General features: G+C 37.2%; 1 protein-coding gene and 1 pseudogene across 3 annotated transcripts in view; one reads left to right on the plus strand and one right to left on the minus strand.

The window, feature by feature from the left end:
• The window catches only part of UBE2Q2 (ubiquitin conjugating enzyme E2 Q2), a 72,852-nt gene that overhangs the window by 49,304 nt on the left and 7,835 nt on the right, over positions 1 to 15,713 (plus strand). For both annotated transcript variants that reach the window (XM_079913003.1, XM_079913004.1), the window contains exons 9-11: positions 3,726 to 3,784; positions 13,028 to 13,076; positions 13,530 to 13,625. In XM_079913003.1, coding sequence (XP_079769129.1) covers positions 3,726 to 3,784; positions 13,028 to 13,076; positions 13,530 to 13,625 — 204 coding nt within the window. The remainder of the gene's footprint in view (positions 1 to 3,725; positions 3,785 to 13,027; positions 13,077 to 13,529; positions 13,626 to 15,713) is intronic.
• LOC307182754 (eukaryotic translation initiation factor 1-like) lies at positions 2,698 to 3,530 on the minus strand (annotated as a pseudogene). The gene has a single exon. The product of its transcript is annotated as a eukaryotic translation initiation factor 1-like (transcript).

Genomic DNA, 15,713 nt, shown 5'->3' on the forward strand with positions numbered 1-15,713 from the left:
GTCCTTTTCTTCTCTTGTGTTTCATGTCTAGAGAAGTTCCTTTAGCATTTGCTGTAGAGCTGGTTTGGTGCTGCTGAATTCTCTTAGCTTTTTCTTTTCTCTAAAGGTTTTGATTTCTCCATCAAATCTGAATGAGATCCTTGCCAGGTAGAGTAATCTTGGTTGTACGTTCTTCCCTTTCATCACTTTAAGTATATCATGCCACTCCCTTCTGGCTTGTAGAGTTTCTGCTGAGAAGTCAGCTGTTTATCTCATGGGAATTCCCTTGTTTGTTATTTGTCCCTTGCTTCTTTCAATAATTTTTCTTTGTCTTTAATTTTTGCCAATTTGATTATTTATGTGTCTCGGCCTGTTTTTGCTTGGGTTTATCCTATATCGGACTCTCTGCACTTCCTGGACATGGGTGGCTATTTCCTTTCCCATGTTAGGGAAGTTTTTGACTATAATCTCTTCAGATATTTTCTTGGGTCCTTTCTCTCTCTCTTCTCCTTCTGGGACCCCTATAATGCGAATGTTGTTGCGTTTATTGTTGTCCCCGAGGTCTTTTAGCCTGTCTTCATTACTTTTCATCCTTTCTTTTTCTTCATTCTGTTGTGCAGCAGTGAATTCCACCATTCTGTCTTCCAGGTCACTTATCCGTTCTTCTGCCTCAGTTATTCTGCTATTGATTCCTTCTAGTGTATTTTTCATTTCACTTATTGTGTTGTTCATCTGTGTTTGTTTGTTCTTTAATTCTTCTAGATGTTTGTTAAACATTTCTCGCATCTTCTCGATTTTTGCCTCCATTGTTTTTCCGAGGTCCTGGATCATCTTCGCTGTCATTATTCTGAATTCTTTTTCTGGAAGGTTGCCTATCTTCAATTCATTTAGTTGTTTTTCTGGGCTTTTATAGTGTTCTTTCATCTGGTACATAGTCCTGTGCCTTTTCATCTTGTCTGTCTTTCTGTGAATGTGGTTTTTGTTCCATAGGTGTAAGATTGTAGTTCTTCTTGCTTCTGCTGGCTGCCCTCTGGTGGGTGAGGCTATCTCTGTGTGTTTCTTAAGTTTACAATATACTGTCCTATTTGGGCCTGATCTTTTTATTTTATTTTTTTATTTTTTTAACATCTTTATTGGAGTATAATTGCTTTATAATGTTGTGTCAGTTTCTGCTTTATAACAAAGTGAATCAGTTATACATATACATATGTTCCCATCTCTTCCTTCTTGCATCTCCCTCCCTCCCACCCTCCCTATCCCACCCCTTTAGGTGGTTACAAACCACCTAGCTGATCTCCCTGTGCCATGCGGCTGCTTCCCACTAGCTATCCACCCTACATTTGGTAGTGTGTATGTGTCCATGCCACTCTCTCACTTTGTCACAGCTTACCCTTCCCCCTCTCCATATCCTCAAGTCCATGCTGTCGTAGGTCTGTGTCTTTATTCCCGTCCTACCCCTAGGTTCTTCATGACATTTTTTTTCCCCTTAGATTCCATATATATGTGTTAGCATACGGTATTTGTTTTTCTCCTTCTGACTTATTTCACTCTGTATGACAGACTGCAGGTCCATCCACCTCACTACAAATAAGTCAATTTCGTTTCCTTTTATGGCTGAGTAATATTTCGTTGTATATATGTGCCACATCTTCTTTATCCATTCATCTGTTGATGGACACTTAGGTTGCTTCCATGTCCTGGCTATTGTAAATAGAGCTGTAATGAACATTTTGGTACATGACTCTTTTTGAATTATGGTTTTCTCTGGGTATATGCCCCGTAGTGGGATTGCTGGGTTGTATTGTAGTTCTATTTTTAGGTTTTTTTTTTTTTTTTTTTTTTTGCGTTACACGGGCCTCTCACCATTGTGGCCTCTCTTGTTGCGGAGCACAGGCTCCGGGTGCGCAGGCCCAGCGGCCGTGGCCCACTGGCCCAGCCGCTACGCCACATGTGGGACCCTCCCATACCGGGGCACGAACCTGTGTCCCCTGCATCGGCAGGCGGACTGTCAGCCACCAGGGAAGCCCTATTTTCAGTTTTTTAAGGAACCTCCATACTGTTCTCCATAGTGGCTGTATCAAATTACATTGCTACCAACAGTGCAAGAGTGTTCCCTTTTCTCCACACCCTCTCCAGCATTTATTGTTTCTAGATTTTTGATGATGGCCATTCTGACCAGTGTGAGATGATATCTCATTGTAGTTTTGATTTGCATTTCTCTAATGATTAATGATGTTGATCATCCTTTCATGTGTTTGTTGGCAATCTGTATATCTTCTTTGGAGAAATGTCTATGTAGGTCTTCTGCCCATTTTTGGATTGGGTTGTTCATTTTTTTGTTATTGAGCTGCATGAGCTGCTTGTAAATTTTGGAGATTAATCCTTTGTCAGTTGCTTCATTTGCAAATATTTTCTCCCATTCTGAGAGTTGTCTTTTGGCCTTGTTTATGGTTTCCTTTGCTGTGTGAAAGCTTTGAAGTTTCATTAGGTCCCATTTGTTTATTTTTGTTTTTATTTCCATTTCTCTAGGAGGTGGGTCAAAAAGGATCTTGCTGTGATTTATGTCATAGAGTGTTCTGTCTATGTTTTCCTCTAAGCGTCTGATAGTGTCTGGCCTTACATTTAGGTCTTTAATCCATATTGAGTTTATTTTTGTGTATGGTGTTAGGGAGTCTTCTAATTTCATACTTTTACATATACCTGTCCATTTCTCCCAGCACCACTTATTGAAGAGGCTGTCTTTTCTCCATTGTATAATCTTGCCTCCTTTATCAAAGATAAGGTGACCATATGTGCGTGGGTTTATCTCTGTGCTTTCTATCCTGTTCCATTGATCTATATTTCTGTTTTTGTTGGGCCTGATCTTAACTTCATTTATGTTAGCTTTCGTTTTCATTTCATTTCATTTTGGAGGACTATTTTTATGTTTATGACCCTCATTCATCATTAGATAATAAATGTATACATTCTTTATAAACTTTTTCTTTCTTTTTAATGTTTATTTTTTGGCTCTTTTTCGTTTATTGCCTGAAGGAGTTACTAGTCCAAGTTAAAAGCAGACCCCAAATGGTTACATTATACAAGCTGTGAGGTTTTTAAACTTGTGACAGGGGACAGAAGGAAAATTCTACTCATTGCAAGGAAATCCTCTCTTAAGCTTCAGTGAGCCAGAAGCACTTAAAACCCATGAACCTTGAGCTGATCGTCCTTACCCAGTCTAGTCTCTACGAGGAACTGGCATATATTTTTGATGTTCTTGTCCTGATCACCCCGTAGCTGAATTACTTCTCCATATTCTGAATGCTCAATTACAGTACCATTGCAAGCAAATTTCTTCTTAAACGCCTTCGCTAGTTTCTTTTTATCGTAATCATCAGTGATCCCTTGGACAGTAGTAAGGGTCTTCCTGCCGTTTTCCTGTTGAATTCTTATATGGATATAATCCTCAGTGCCAGCAGGAAGCAGATCATCACCTTTGCATCAGCAAAGGGGTAGATAGTGTGGAGCTTCTGGATAGTGGACATACGATGCAATCCCTTTTCCTCGGTGGAAACGGCTTGTGGAAGGCGGCGGCTGGAGAAGGCGGGTTGTGGGGACAGAGTGTTGGGAAGCGAGGGGGCTCAAGGGGGAGGCTGCTGAGTCCTTGGTGGCGGCTCAGTGACTGGGCTATAGAGTATTTTTAAATCGTCTAAATAATACAGTATTAAGGATATTCTTAAAATTAAACTTGCTTATTTGTTTTTTAGGATAACTTTCCATTTGATCCTCCATTTGTTCGAGTGGTGTTACCTGTTCTCTCAGGAGGGTAAGTTTAAGTGATTGTTTTCTTTGATAGTCTACATCAGAATCATTTGGAGGGGTAGTTAAATGCTAGGATGCCTAGAGTGCTGGGCTTTACCTCAAGGTTTCTGATTCAGTAGGACTGGGGTAGGGCCTAAGAATTTGCATGTATTAGATGGTCTCAGGTGAAGCTGATGTTCTAGGCTGGGAACCATAATTTGAGAATCATTGGCATAAACCATTATGTTTACAGGTAGAGTTTTTAATGACCTCTATTTGTATATACTTCACCTTAAAAAATCGCAAATTTTTCAAATGTAAGATGTGATTGAGGGTTTAGAGAAAGTTAGGATTAGAGTGATTCCCACATGCCTATGATCCTAGGAATAATACAGGAAATCTCATGGGCCTATGGAGCTGGTCATTGATCTTCTAAAGGTAGTTGTCTCAGTTTGGTAGGATCAAATGGTAATTGTCATCCATTTTTTAATTGAAGCTTATATTGCCTTTTGGTGATTAGAAGTCATATGAAGGATGGGGAAAAGATCAGAATTTGTACCTAGGTTAGTTGTGAAATGTTCTGTAGATCCTCAAAGTAAGAGCAGTTAAACTAATTTGAGAATTCTGATATGCTCAGCTAATCAATTCCACTTTGTGAGACATATTATGGTGATTAAAACCTAAAAATATCCAGTCCTCTGATCATCTCTATGGTTGATATAGTAATAGTTTCATTTAGATTAAAGCAATCTGGGTGGCTATAAATGATTGAGGAAAATATTTGGAAACTTTTTGTAAATTCAGGATAAATATATAAAAATATTTTTATCAGATCATTTTGAAATCTCATGTAAACTTGACATAGATTTTTCACATTCTGTTGTGAAAAATCCCAAGAATTTTAAGAATTTATGATCTTAGTAGTTTACCACCTTGTTGTAGAGAAAACACATGAAATTATGAATAATGCCATTTTCAGTTTAAAAATCTGTTATATATTGAACAGTTTCTCTTTGATTCCTTTTACCAAATGGGGTTAGTTTCCCATTATTCAAGTGAATAACTGGAATAATAAGCTGGTGACTTATCCAGATAAATCTTCTAACTTCTAATAAAGTATTTTTCCATTATACGAAAAGCCAGCAATGTAAAAGATTAAAAGTATTGAGTACTCAACTGATTGTCAAATGTTAAATATGGACTTAAGTTCTCTGAGGTTGAAGGAGAAGGCGATTGCTTCTGGCGATAGTGATCTGGGAAGACTTGGACAAGTAGGTGGGATCTCAGCTAGGCCATGAAGTATTGGGGTGGGGTTTGGTCAACTGACGGAGGTTGAAGGAAAATTGTCTATGTAGGCGAAAAGTAAACACAGTCACTCATTTGGGAAAGAGCATGATGTATTCAGAGTGTACCAGATCAGTTTGAGCTATAACACAAGAGGGGTAGAATTCATATAGAAGAATTATAAGAAATTGTGTTGACAATATCTTATAATTATATAGGAGCATGGATTGGTGAGCAAACTATTTCCCATGGATATTGAATTTATCTTTCTGTAACTGGTTCAGGAACAGGGACATAACAGTAAAGAGAATGTTTTAGAACGATAAATATGGTGACAGTAGAAGAGACTACAGGACAAACTTATATTCACAAAACCTGGAAGAATGCAAGCCTTGTTAACTAGAGCTGAGGCCACTGTCTTAGGATGAAGTGATGAGAACCTAAATCGGTACAGTAGTAATGGGAATGGAAAGATGAATGAAAGGTGAGTGCTGATTTGAGGCAGAATCTAAGTGATTTTGAGGCAAAATCAAAAAACCAATCTACTATTAAGTAAAGAGGAAGAATTACTGGCTGACACGGGAAGAACTAAAGAAGAACTAAAAAGTGTGAAGCCTGATAGAACAGAGCTTGCAATCTTAGAATAAGGCTAAAGCTTGAACACTGTGACTCTGGATAGATTATTAAGCAATTTTTGTTCCAGATATTTTATATCCCACATGTCCTAGCTACTCCCTTATTTGTTTCTTGTCATAGTCAAAAAAATTTTTTAAACATAACAGCTTTATTTTGATACAATTCACATATGATAAACTTACCTTTTAAAGTGTATAATTCAGTGGTTTAGTATACTGAGAGTTGTGCAACCTTTACCACTAATTTCCATCACCTTCCAAAAGAAACTCTGTACCCATTAGCAATCACTTCTCATTCCTCCCTCCTACACCGCACCCACCAGCAGCCACTAATCTCCTTTCTGTCTCTCTGGATTTGCCTGTTCTGGACATTTCATTTAAATGGAACCAAACAAATTACAGCCTTTCGTGACTGGCTTCTTTCACTTAACAAAATTGTGGGCTTCCTTGGTGGCGCAGTGGTTGAGAGTCTGCCTGCCAATGCAGGGGACATGAGTTCAAGCCCTGGTCCAGGAAGATCCCACATGCTGTGGAGCAACTAAGCCCGTGTGCTGTAACTACTGAGCCTGCGTGCCACAACTACTGAAGCCCGTGTGCCTAGAGCCCATGCTCCGCAACAAGAGCAGCCACCGCAGTGAGAAGCCCTGCGCACCGCATGAAGTGTAGCCCCTGCTCGCTGCAACTAGAGAAAGCCTGTGTGCAGCAACAAAGGCCCAACGCAGCCAAAAATAAATAAATAAAATAAATTTATATTAAAAAAAATTTGTCAAGGTCCATCCAAGTTGCAGCATGTATCAATACTTCATTCCATTTTATTTATGCATGGACATTTATTTTTTCCACCCTTGGGCTATCATGAATAATGCTGTGAATATTCATGTACACGCTTCTGTGTGCATATGTTCATTTCTCTTTCGCATATACCTATGTGAGGAGGCACTAGGTCCTTTGGTAACTAACTTTTTGATGAAGTACCAGACTGCAAAGTGGCTGTACCATTTACATTCCCACAAGCAATGTGTATATAACCACACTCTTCACTTCCTGTTCACTTTTCAGCCCCATGTAGTCTGGCATTGGCTGTTAGTGTTCCTAACAAACTGGTATAGCTGATAGGGACTTTGGTATTGGACAGAAGTCCCTTTTCAGGCTCTGTCATATCTGATTATCAGATTTCTCAGCAACACTGAAACATTTTTCCCTTGGCTTCTGACTGCCTCTTCTCAGTCTCTTTTGCTGGAAACTCCTTGTTCACTTAACTTCTACCTGTTGGAGTTCTTCAGAATTTAGTACTGGGTCCTTTTTTCTTTCCCCTTCATTCCTTTGCCTTTTTTTTTGGCGGTACATGGGCCTCTCACTGTTGTGGCCTCTCCCATTGTGGAGCACAGGCACTGGATGCGCAGGCTCAGCGGCCATGGCTCACGGGCCCAGCCGCTCCACAGCATGTGGGATCTTCCCGGACCGGGGCATAAACCTGTGTCCCCTGCATCGGCAGGCGGACTCTCAACCACTGCGCCACCAGGGAAGCCCTCCTTTGCCTTTTTTTAAAAATTAAAATTTTAATTGAGTTAATTGTGTATTTGCACACAGTTGTAAGAAATAATAGAAATACCTTGTACCCTTTGCCTATTTTCCCCAGTGGTACCATTTCTGCAAAGCTGTAGTATAATATTACGAGGAGGCAGTGATACAGTATGAGACAGTGATACAGAGATAGTGATACGATAAGTAGAGATTATTCAGATTTTCCTAGTTTTACTTATAACTCGTGTGTGTATGTGTGTATTAAGTTCTATATTGAGTAGGTTTGTGTATCCACCACCACAGTCAAGGTACTGAACAGTTCCAACACCATGAGGATCCTTCTTGAGGCCCCTTTAAACCATACCCATTTTACTGTAATGCCCCCTCTTCCCTTAATTCCTGGCAACCACTAATCTGTCCTGCATTCTTAGTATTTTGTCATTTCAAAAACAATTTACATAAATGGAAATCATACATTTTTGGATTGCAAACTTTAGGGATTAGCTTTTTTTTTAACTCATAATTAGAGAGTCATCTAAGTATCTGACTACTTTGTTCCTTTTTATTGCTGAGTAGTATTCCACGGTGCACCATGTACCACAGTCTGGTTAACCAGTAATCTGCTTTAGGACTTCTAGACTGATCTCAGTGTTTGGGTATTACAAGTAAAGCTGCTATGAATACTTGTGTACAGGTGTTTTTTGTGAATGTATTGTCCTTTTTCTGGGATACAAGTCCAGGAATGCAATTGCTGGGTCATATGGTCATTGCATATAGAGTTTTTAAAGAAACTACCAAACTGTTTTCCAGAGTTGCTTTACCATTTTACATTCTTACCAAGAATGTGTGAGTGACACACTTTCTCCACATCCTTGCCAGCATTTGGTGATGTCACTTGTTTTTATTATAGGCATTCTGTTAGGTGTGTAGTGATGTCTCATTGTGGTTTTAACTTACTTTCCCTAATATTCCCCAGTGTTGAATATCTTTCATGTACTTATTTGACAGCTTTATATACTCTTCCAAGAGATATCTGTTCATGTCTTTTGCCAGTTTTCTAATTGGATTGTATTTCATTGAATTTTGAAAGTTTTAAAAATATATTCTACATAATAGTCCTTTGCTGGATATGTGTTTTTTTTTTTTTTTTTTTTTGCGGTACATGGGCCTCTCACTGTTGTAGCCTCTCCCATTGCGGAGCACAGGCTCCGGATGTGCGGGCTCAGCGGCCATGGCTCACGGGCCTAGTTGCTCCGCGGCATGTGGGATTTTCCTGGACCGGGGCACAAACCCGTGTCCCTTGCATTGGCAGGCGGACTCTCAACCACTGCGCCACCCGGGAAACCCTGGATATGTGGTTTTTAAATTTCTTCTAGTATGTAGCTTCATTTCATCTTCTTAACAGAATCTTTTGTAGAACAAAATATTTTAGTTTTGATGAAGTCAAATTTATAGATGTTTCTCCTTATATAGATATGCTTTTGGTGTCAAATCTAAAAACTCTTTGCCTAGTCCTAGATCCCAAAGATTTTCTCCTACCTTTTTTTCCTCAAGGTTTTACAGTTTACTTACAGATAAGTCTGTGAATCATCTGAATTAAATTTTGCATAAGGTATGAGGTGTAGGTCATAGATTTTTGCCTAATGTCCAGTTGCTCTAGCATGATTCGTTGAAAAAGCTCCCATGGCTTTTGAAATATTTCTATGTGCCAGTGACTCCCAGGTTCGTATCTCACATCCCTATGTCTTTTCTGCTTCCAATATCCTTCTGCCTTCTTGACACCTCAACTTGAATGTCTCTTATACAGGCATCTCAAACTCTTCAGGACAAAAACTTGAACCCATCTTCTTTTCAGTTTCCCTTCCCCAGTCTTGCTTATCTTAATTAATGAACCTAGGAGTCATTCTTTACATCACCTTTTCCTCATTTTCCTTTGATTCTCCCTTTTAAAGAGTTCTCAGATCCAATTACTTGTCTCCATTTTTGTTGCTACCACCATCAGTTCCCAATTGGATCACTTCAGAGGATTCCTGATCAGACTCCTGCTTCTATTCCCTCATTCATAAAGCTTCTCTAGAGTGAGCTTTTACAAATTTGTTCTGATTATGTTGCTCCCCGGCTTAAGCTCTTCGCATGTCTTCCCACTGCTCCTACAGGTTGATGTCCTTACCATATTCTGCACGCCCTCTGTGATCTTGCCCTTGCTTTCCTCTTCAGTCATCTTGTTACTACACTTTTCCTCTCTGAGCTAATGCCCCACTAGTTGTCTTTCAGCCCCTAGTGCCGAGCAGACTATTTCCTCATGACTTCCATATACATTTCCTCTGCCTGGAATGTTATTCCCACCCACACTTCAATTCCTGCAGGTCTCAGCCTGTGTGTCACTTTTAGATATGCTGTTCCTGACCAGCAAATTTAAAATAAGCCTCCTGGTTTTTCCTACTCACAGAACTCTGGGTCTCCATCCCCCACTTTATTTGTTTAACATCTGTTATCTTTACTGGATTGTAAACATCATGAAGGCAGGGTCATGTCAGTTTTCTTCATTGTATGCTCTGTGTCTGGTTCAGTGCTTTAGCATCCATACTATATATGCAGTAGATATTTTTGAATGAATGAATGAGATAGGAAAATACAGTAAGTTAGCAAGATGTAGGCAATTTAGGGTAATATACAATTCCCAGTCCACTGGTATTTTTATGAGCTATATTATTGAGCCATCGAAACTTGACCATCTTTCTTGCTTAGTCCAGGGTGTAGTGTAGTGAGAATCAGAAAGATTATTTGATGATAATACAATATATTGTGAGAGAGCTGTTTGTAGGCAACTGAAAATGCTTTATTGGTTGATATAGTAAGAAGTATTCTTTGTGCCCCAGTCATCCACAAAGAAAATACTTCTACTTCTAGATGACCATGGGTTGTTTCTGTCTGTATTGAGAGAACATTATCTTAAGAAACTGGTTTTAAATGTCAGAATTTTCTTTATCCCTCTCTTAGGGCTCTGTTCTTAGAATCCATTGCCCCTTTCCTTACCTCGAAAGGGGAGGATTATGATTGTTCTGTGTGGGCTGATAAGCCTGTCTTTTTTTTTAATGTCATTATCAAGAATTTGACTATAATATAAAAATTTTATTTCTCATCTCTGTTTTTTGGATCATGTCATATGATTTAAGAATCATGTTGTGTGATTAATGTTCCTTGTTGTCCCCTTAAGTACTGATTAATGGTATCTGTTGTCCCCTCAAAGCAATTAAGTGATCATCATAGACTGTGGGTGGGGAGGTTAGCTGGCAAACATTCTTGCAGGAACCTTCTAGTAAAACAAAAATTCTATAAATTGAATGCCTGAAGAGGCTGAGCTTAGGATACTGTTTGCTATACAACTTTGGCAATTGAAAATTTTTTTAAGTTGAAAATATTACTATGCCCATGTACATGGCATTTTATCTTTAGATGACTCTTAGATTCTTATTATTTTTTTAGTGTTCTTGGATTGTCTCAATATTCAGCAGCAACTCTTTGGAGGCAAAGAGCAATAAGCGCTTGGAATACATATTGATAAAATGATACAGTACAGAAGTAGAGTTGATAAAATGATACAGTACAAAAGTAGAATTGGCTACTTTTTTTAGGTGTAAATGCTGCTGACAGCATATATTAAGGAAAAGCTTAGTAAGTGTATATTAAGGAAAAGTTTAATATGCATTAATATATACTTAGCTCACTTTTTGCATAGGTACTAGAACTACTTCTGTCTTGTGTTAGACATCCAACAAACATTTTTATAGCTATTATGTGCTTGTAGAAAATGTACTTTCTTTTGATCTACAAGTATGAAAACTTCCCTTCTTCCCTCCTGACAAGACTCTCCACCCCAAAATGAAGAGTGGGGTGCTAAAAGGGAAGGTGGTGGTTAGATAATTCGTGACTCAGTGTCATCTACAAATCTCCTTTTGCTAAAATGTTTCTCTTTAGCATTTCTGAAGTGTAAGGACCAATGAGTGTAATGAGTGTTAACTCATTAACAGATTACTAGACTTTGAGCAGTTCTGGAGGAGCCAAAATCCAAATGAGAACTTGGATCTTGTAATTCTGTTAAATCAGCAAGTGCTTATTTAAAGCTGACTATATACAAGATGCACTTTGAGCCCAGTGGGAGATTCAAAGAATTGGAGACAGATTTCTGAGTTTCAGGAACATAAGAGAATATACAAAGTTTAAAATCCCATGATTCTCCTCCCTAATTTAATTTTTTGGAGTGTTTTTCTTTCCTTCGTATTAAACTTTTACTTTGAAAGTTCCCAGAAGTTGGGACAAGCAAGTAAGAGAGACAGTTGCCTAAATTCTTCAGGATGGGGGTAGTTACTGACTACTTTATGATAGTGAATAATTTCACTGTAACTGTTTTTACTAATGGTCTACAGTAGAAGTTTTTAGATTGCTTACTTAAGTGTAATTTGGTTTAGTCAACACAAGGATGCATTTGGTTAGCCAGAATGCAAAATTTGCTGGCTAGAATGGTCTTGGAAAGTTTTATGGGGCAGGGGGGAATATGGCATTTGGAAGAGTAGGCAGCAGTGGGAATCTCAGGCAAGGAAGGGAAAGGCATGGGCAAAGTCCCAGAGGACAAAAAAAATTTGTGGTAGACTCACTTTTCACCTAGACCTGATCAGTGGTCTTACCTTATGTATTTTCAAGATTACCACAGTTTTTCTTCTGTAATTACCATTCCTTTGATTTTATTTTTAAGCATGATATTTAATGATTTTTTTTAAAGATTCGAGCTCTTTTTTTAAAGAATAAATTTAGTTATTTATTTTTATTTATTTATTTTTGGCTGCATCGGGTCTTCGTTGCTGCGTGCGGGCTTTCTCTAGTTGTGGCGAGCGGGGGCTACTCTTTGTTGCGGTGCACAGGCTTCTCATTGCAGTAGCTTCTCTTGTTGCGGAGCATGGGCTTCAGTAGTTGTGGCACATGGGCTCAGTAGTTGTGGCTCGCAGGCTCCAGAGCACAGACTCAATAGTTGTGGCACACGGGCTTAGTTGCTCTGCGGCATGTGGGATCTTCCCAGACCTAGGGCTCGAACCCATGTCCCCTGCATTAGCAGGCGGATTCTTAACCACTGCACCACCAGGGAAGTCCTAATGTGTTTTAAAGTTTAACATTAAAGGAGGAATTACTTTGTTTGAGAAAGTGTTAAAAGGCTGAAGAATCTTGATCTAAATAATGATTTCCTAACAGAGATCTGGGAAATCCCCAGTAACTGTCGTTGGTTCAGAGAACAGTCCTCAGGACTGGGAAGAGAAATAGGGGAGTCCCAGAGAGGGGCTCCATGGTCAGAACCATTTGATCCTCAAAACAGAATGAAAAAAAATTTTAAGTATAAATATAAATGCAGATGTTCATTATTATAGATAGGGTAAAGTCACTCCTGTCAGAGGAAAAACTTTTGGCTGTGTAACATGATGGTGGAGAAATCTTTGGTTGAGTAGAACAGTTGAAGGCCATATAAGGAAATTTTTCTCCCCCATTTTCTCCCCCATTCTCTGGAATATTTAGGGCTAAGTTCTTAGTTTCTGATACCTTAAAAGTCTTCTGTTATTAAGAACTATTATTTAAAAAAAAAAAGACATTTAGATGATGACATCAGAATTTTAGAATTACCCATAGTCCTGTAACTCTTAACAACTATTTTCATTTTTGCATGTTATCTTCTAATCTTTACTTGTATGCATACTTTCTTAGTAATGGTACTTTAAAAATTGATGAAGAAGGAATACCAAGATCTAGAGAATTTTGTATGATTCCGTTTTCTTTTTAAGGTATGTGTTGGGTGGTGGAGCATTATGCATGGAACTACTCACAAAACAGGTGACTATTTTCTTATGGTACTCGTGTTTTTCAAACATAGAGTGTTTTAACTATGTAAATTAGATTCTAAGTGGACAAAGCTCTTTGTAATAGTACCTACTTTAACATAATTTTTGTTTTTTGCTAAAAGCACCTACTTTTAATAATGAAAGCTTTTTAAACCAGTAAAATGACATTGTACTTGCTGCTTAATCTATGCTAGGATGGGCAATAAGAGTTATGTATATTTAAAGTTGTAATTTGCTCATTTTTAGCACTTCGAATGTTGGTTTGCTTTGCTTCGTTTTTTGTGAGATTTTGGAAATGGTCCAACTTTACTTTTACTCTTTGACCACAAACTTCTTAACATTAATTTGCTGTTATTGAGTCATTATATGCCATTTTCTTAAGCTTTCCTAACTGGGAATCAAGAATACCACTGTGTTTTAAAAAAGTGTTTTCTTCTTTCTGTAGGGCTGGAGCAGTGCCTATTCAATAGAATCGGTCATCATGCAAATCAATGCCACCTTAGTCAAAGGCAAAGCCAGAGTGCAGTTTGGCGCAAATAAGGTACTTTTATTAAGAATGTCACATAAACTATAAGATATATTTCCTGTTATCTTATGAGGAGGCTTCTTTCTATTCTCTTAGTCTTTGTTATTTCTACTATAGTTAAATATGTCTATAATTTGAAATTTATTCTTGGTTTATATATACTAATAAGTAAAAAAATTATATGTAGTTGTAAGTTTCCAAAAATTGAGATCATGTTGTAATAGTTAATTCCCAGTGAGCATATACGTGCTAGGCTGTAATCTAAACTTTTTATTTGTATTAACTTTCAGTCCTCTTAATAACCTAAAAGTAGGTACTGTTATTGTCCTCATTTTGTAGATGAGGAAACTGAAGCACACAGAAGTTAGTAACTCGTCTAAGGTCACAGGTGGCAGAGTGAGGATTGGAACCAGACTTTCTGGCTGTTAGTCTCTGCTCTTAACCACTGAGTTATTTTCTTTATTCACTTACTATATCAGAAATATCTTTTCATGTCCAATTGTAGTTATCTATAAACACTTAAGTGGACACTTAAGGATGTACTCTGAAGTTAGTATGTTTTGGAAAAATATGTGATGGAAATCATCCTGACCTGACATTTAAAAAAATCTGGATGTTCCTAAAGTTTCTTGTGAATTTTGTATTAAATGCCTATCCAAATAGTACTAAATCTAAATAGGTATTTATAACTGTATTGCACATCAAATCGTGAGCCCACTAGAATCTTAACTCACAGGGGAAGCAAAAAATTGAAAAGGCTGTTTTACAGAATTATATACTTGGGATAATATTATAAAATAACTTACTTTTAGCTTTTTAAACAGCTATTTCTTTGCATTAGAACAAAGTACCATTTTGTATAAAATCTAGAAGTTAATTGAAAAGTAGTGAATTGCTTATAACTACATTTAACTTGTGTTTCTTAACAGTGTATGTATTTTAGGTATTTTAAATGTGGCAATAGAATGATGTATTAGAACATCAAAACTTTGTTTTTCTAAATGACAATTTATGCTCACTATACAATACAAATAGAAATAAATACAAACTAAAAAAGTCATCTGTAATTTGAGTGTCTAGAAATACTATTAGCATTTTGGTGTACTTCCAGTCTTTTAAATTTTCTTCCTGGCATTTATTTATATGTAGAACTTGATGTTAAATTTCATCATTTTTTTTTTTTAATTAGCGTGTTTTTCCCATTAAGAGAAAATACAAAAAGCTTAGAACAGTGATTTTTTTTTGAGTAATTGAAAGACCATTTTTACCAATAACTCACACTGTAAACTTACCTCTCTGGGCATCTGTATCTTTACCTGAAATACAATTGATCTGGATATTTTAAGTTTCTTCCAGTTTTAACATTCTGTAATAACAATACGCTATATTTGTTCAGTGCTGTAATTCCCTTGGAATCAATCAATTTAAATATAATTGCCTTAAACCTTTACATTTTCATAATTGTAGTTTTGTTAGCAAGTAAATATAACCATTTTATATAGAGTGCCAAGTTAGGCAGCTAAATATGTTTGCATATTAGAGTATGTCTTAGAAGGTGAATTTTTTTAATTGTCAAGGTGAAACCTTACCCTTCTATTTTTTTTTCTTATTAAGAAATATTTGTCAGTTAAGAATGTAGAAACTTTGCATGATGTAATATGAGTTTTACCTTCCCTTCTACTCAGCAGGGAATAGTCTGAATGTTAACTTTAAAAATACTACTATCAAAAAAGTAAGGTGCTAAATGGTGTTAAAAATACGCTACCATTTGTGTAAGAGGGATAGACAAGGACATATTATAGATGTGCTTTTATAAGCAGAGAATATCTCTGGAAGGATATTCAAGAACATGCTAATAACGATTATTTCTGACAAGGGAGTGTTGAAATATTGAGGGGGCAGGTTAGAATTGGGAGGGAGACTTTACTGTAAATCATTTGTGCTATTTGAATTTCTTTTTGCCATACAACTATTCAGAATTATTTAAAATATAAAAAAATACTGTCAGCTATTGGTTCAAAATAAATGAGTTTGTACCCTAAAAAAACTTATTAAAATGAGATAATATACGTAAGTACTGAAAAACAGAAAAAGTTGCCCATC

Source organism: Stenella coeruleoalba (assembly GCF_951394435.1).
Source record: "Stenella coeruleoalba genome assembly, chromosome: 2".
NCBI classification, from domain to species: Eukaryota; Metazoa; Chordata; class Mammalia; order Artiodactyla; family Delphinidae; genus Stenella; species Stenella coeruleoalba.